Source organism: Geospiza fortis, unplaced genomic scaffold (genome assembly GCF_000277835.1).
Source record: "Geospiza fortis unplaced genomic scaffold, GeoFor_1.0 scaffold1683, whole genome shotgun sequence".
In the NCBI taxonomy this organism is placed as follows: Eukaryota; Metazoa; Chordata; class Aves; order Passeriformes; family Thraupidae; genus Geospiza; species Geospiza fortis.
In genome coordinates, this window is record NW_005054665.1 from 211,806 (window position 1) to 216,144 (window position 4,339).

Genomic DNA, 4,339 nt, shown 5'->3' on the forward strand with positions numbered 1-4,339 from the left:
GCGGGGCCGCCGCGGTCACACTCACATGCTGTCGGCCAGCTGGTGACAGTCCAAGTCCCCCTTCAGCTCCAGGAAGCCCGGCAGCTTCACCCCCGTCTTGCGGTCCACGCACCAGCACTTGCCCCGCTGCCCGTCCAGCGCCGGGTGACACTGTGGGGATGGCTTTGGTCAAGGACACCAAGCCTGGACCCCACAGACTGCCTGGCAGCCCAACCAGGAGCTCTCTTTGGGGCTTTACCACCCCCATCCCACCTGGGGTTTTTGGAAAGGGCCTTCAGCACCCAAAGGGTGATCCCCACCAAAGCCAGGAGCCAGGCAGGCTCTGCTGTGCCTTGTCACTGTCCCCTCCATCCACGTCCCCCTCCCAGTCTCACCTTGGCTCTACAAAATGCCCCTCCCAGTCCCCTGTGGCAGGGCAGAGCCCATCCTACCTGCTTGGGGTGGAAGTTGCCGTTGCGGTCGCAGTTGGGGATGGGGATGACATAGAGGTCCTCGTGCGTGCGGGTCTGCGAGGCCGCCAGCCGCTCCAGCGCCCGGTGCAGCTCGCTCTGGCATGAGCCCTGTGCCTGGGGAAAGGGAGGGCTGAGCTGGGCGCAGGGCTGGCACATGCTCCTGGCCCTGAGCCACAGGAGCCCGACCCTGGAGCACCCTCCCTGCCCTCCCCAGCCCTCCTGGGGCTCACCATGACCCGCGTGTCCTCGCGGTGGTGAGGGCTCCCGCTGCTGCGCATCTTGTTGCCGTTGTTGACCCTCTTGGCCTGCTGCTTCTGCAGGCACTTGCGGTCGTGGATGCTGCAGGGGCTGAAGCTGTTGTTGGGGTGGTCGATCTCCTCCTTCTCTGCAGAGACACAGACCAAGGGGGCTCAGTGCCACAGAGCCCCCACAGTGTCCCAGTGTCCACAATGCCACTTGCACCCCGAGGAACAGCATGCAGTGGTTTCTGGCAGGTGCCACGTCACCATCTCTGGTCCCCACAGGTGTCACTCACAGCCCTGGGTACATCCTGCCCCTTCCACTGCACTGAGTAGAGCTCCTTGCAGCGCTGGGGAAGACTCCTGGGAGTTTTTCCTTCTCATTAGCCACAACTAACAACTCGTTCTGCCGTGTGTCTGTTATTGTAGGGTCACAAATGCCTGCTGTGAGTGCTGGGCAGTGTGCTGGGTCTGGCTGTGCCCTTGCCAGCCACATGTCACCAGGTGCTCACCCACAGCACTGGAGCTACAGGCCTGGAAGCTGACACGCTGACAATGAGCTCCAGGACACTTCAGTGCCTCCCAAAATCTGCCTGTAGGAGCTGCAGTGGCAGTGGAGGCACCGGGGCGGGGCTGAGCCCCCGCCAGGCCCGGGGCGGCACCGGGCGCCACGGCCGGGAGTGGAGCCGTGCTCTGCTGCGGGGAACGGCCCTCGCCAAGACATGAAAGAAGAAATTCCTGGAATAAGAAAGTTAATCTCCCGCGGGGCCGATCCCAAAAGGCAGCACTTGGCATCCCCGCCTGCGCCAGGAGCGCAGCCAAGCTGCCGGCCCAGATGTTGGCAGCTGGACAGAGTGTCATGAGACGAGTGCTTGGCGTGGCTTTAGCTTTTGACAAAGCTGCCGGTTCCTCTGGTTTGGGGCCCGTGAAGACTCTGTGGAGGGGGGACACCCCAGGAGCCAGGGTTCCTCCTGTGCTCAGAGCTGCGTCAGGCACAGCCGAGGCAGAGTTTTGCCCCCCAGCCCACCTGGGCTGTGCAGGGAAGTGGCTGAGGTTATCATGGGGTTGGGCTTGAACAAATCAATATTGCCGCTGGCAGCAGGGAACACCTTCCCAAACCAGGCAGGGGGTGGTCACTGTCGAGGGTCACACCCAGGGGCTCACAGGGCCAGAGCAGGGGCTGTTGGGTGACACCTGGCACTGGTCCTTCCCACAGGCAGGCACAGGGGTCAGAGCCACAGCTTCCTGCCCACTGTACCCCCACAGCATCCCGGTCCTGATCTCCCACCAGCACCTCTTGCCTCGGTCCCTGCAGTGCAGGGCTCCTGGCCCAGCTCCTGGGGGCCCGGTTAAAGTCCAGAGCAAAGCCCCAATCAAAGCCCCCTCCCTCGTGGGTGTTATTTGCTTTTTGCTTAATCTGTCCATTTTTTTTTTTCCAGGAAATAGCTCATGCCCTTGACATTTGAAACACGAACCCAAAGCCTCCAGGACCCTGCACAGAGCGGTGCCAGCGCCAGCCCCCGGCGGCACCAACCACGGGGCTGTGGCGCAATGGGGGCGCTGGTGGCAGAGCCCCACCGGGAGCTCGGGGACTCTGGCAAGGATGCTCCTCCCCTGTATCCCTGTGGGAAGACACACGTGAAGAACTGGGCAGATCTGGCACCTGTGGGGACCACCGTGCCAAAGTTCCTGCACCTCCGTGCGCTGCTCCCACACCGTGGAAAGGCAGCACCGGGAGGCAGCGGCGCTGCCCCCGCAGGGGAAGCCCTCACCGATCGCCGGCGCGGCCAAACCCCCTTCCTTCCCCCGCCAGCCGCCTCCAGAGCATCAAATCTCCCGGCTTAAATAAAACCAGATGCCAATAACATTTTCATAAGGTCACATGAAACGCCGGTGCCTCCGGGCAGCGAGGCGGCTCCTGACAGCGCTCGGGACCCGCGGTGCCCGGCTCTCACGGCAGCTCCAGCGTCCCTCCCTCCCTGCCCTCGGGGTTACTGTCCCCCTGCTAAGTGACACACTCTCGCCTCCCTGGAAATCCGACTGGACCAGAAAACTCGGGACCCTCAGCACAAAGATTCGGGAAAAGCAACGCGCGTGGAGCCCAGAGCTGCCACGCCCCGCACTGCCCTGATGCCACCCAGTCTGCCACTTCTGCATGAGCACCACCACCCTGGAGGGATGGAGGGTAGGGGGGTCCCGATTTGGCCAAGGAAAGCCTCTCTGGTCACTTCGGTGCCAAGGGGATGGGAAGGAGGGCTGACCTCGCTGGACACATAAACCAGCCGCCTGTCCCGGGAGGAGGAGGAGGATTCCTGCCGGCCTGCGGACAGGGCACACAAACGAGTCATTCAGCATCGCCTTCAATTAACGGGAGCTGCAAATGAGGTTGGTCACGTGCCGAGTCTGTGATTCACAGCGCTGAGCCCGAGGGAGCGGGGAAGGGCTCCGGCTCCACCGCGCGGATCCCGTGGGAGCAGAGCCTGGGCCAGCCAGCAAAGCCCTGCGACCTCGTGTGTGTGTCCGTGGGGACAGACAAGTGTCACTGACCCCCGCAGCTCCAGCACAGCTCCCCCCTGTGCCACCAGCCCCAGCACCAAGGACCTCATGTGCCTCAAAGGGCACAAGGGACATCCACGTGTGTGTGGCCAGCATGGCACAAGCCACAGTGAGCCCCAGCACCCTCCATGTCCCTTTCCAGCGCCCCCAGTGTCACCTGTGGGTGGTCCTGGCAGGACTGTAGCAGTGCTGGCTCTTGGCTTCCTGGGCTCTGGACTTGGCAGGCGCCAGCACTGGGAGGGCCGTGCTCTTTGTGCCAAGTGCTGGCTCTGGCAGAACGTGGGGAGCCAGGGGTGCAGACCCAGGCACCTACTGCCCCTTGGCCTGGGATGCCAGCTGGGAGCTTGGCCCGTCCCCATGCCGTGCTCTAAGCACCTCCCACCTCAGTGCCCAATGTGGGACCGAGGGAGGGGAGGTCAGCATGCAGCAGAGGGAGTGAGGAATGCAGGTGCAGGTGATTCTCCAGAGGGACCAGAACCTTGCCAGGAGCAGCACCCAGCCTGGAGAAACCCGAGTGCTGGTGAGCCCCAGCCCCAGGGGACAGATGGGACATGGCTGAGTCTATCCTGGCAGAACCCAGCCTGTCCTCCCTGCCTGTGCACTGCCCAGCCACGGCTCAGCCACCATTCCTCCCAGTGACTGCACACGGAAAGGAAACAGGATCTGTCCCAGAGACCACACGGGATGAACGCAGCTCCCATGGATCAGGTTTTCCCAGACATAATCATTTACCCAACACTAAATCACTCATCGTGTGTGCTGGGGAATATGTCCTCACCTCCTCCTGGCTGCCACACATGGGCTCAGCCACCACCACCCGCCGGCTGTGACAGAAAAACAGGGCTGGGACCTGCTGGAGCCAGCCCCTGCACAGGGTTCTGGCTGAGGAGTGGGATCCCAAAGCCAGCCATGAGCTGGCAGGGCCAGGGTCCAGCACAAGGTGCCCAGACCCGCTCCAGTAAGGTGAGCAGCCACTGCTCCCTCACCTCCTGAGGGTCACATCCCGTGGGTGCCACAGGTCTCGGGTGAGCAGAGAGGCTCTTCCTGGCTGTGGAGCCGGGAGCCATGTCCGACTGCTCACAAAGCCCAGCC

At 63.1% G+C, this 4,339-nt stretch overlaps 1 protein-coding gene across 1 annotated transcript; it reads right to left on the reverse strand.

The window, feature by feature from the left end:
- Positions 1 to 6: 6 nt before the first annotated feature.
- On the reverse strand, positions 7 to 4,314 carry IGFBP4 (insulin like growth factor binding protein 4). The gene is made up of 6 exons (XM_005430673.2): positions 4,234 to 4,314; positions 2,464 to 2,531; positions 1,480 to 1,625; positions 683 to 837; positions 432 to 566; positions 7 to 150 (listed from the first exon to the last, which is right to left on the reverse strand). The coding sequence occupies exons 1-6, from the start codon at positions 4,312 to 4,314 to the stop codon at positions 22 to 24; spliced, it is 714 nt and encodes a 237-aa protein (XP_005430730.2). The 3' UTR covers positions 7 to 21.
- Between the last annotated feature and the right edge of the window lie 25 nt (positions 4,315 to 4,339).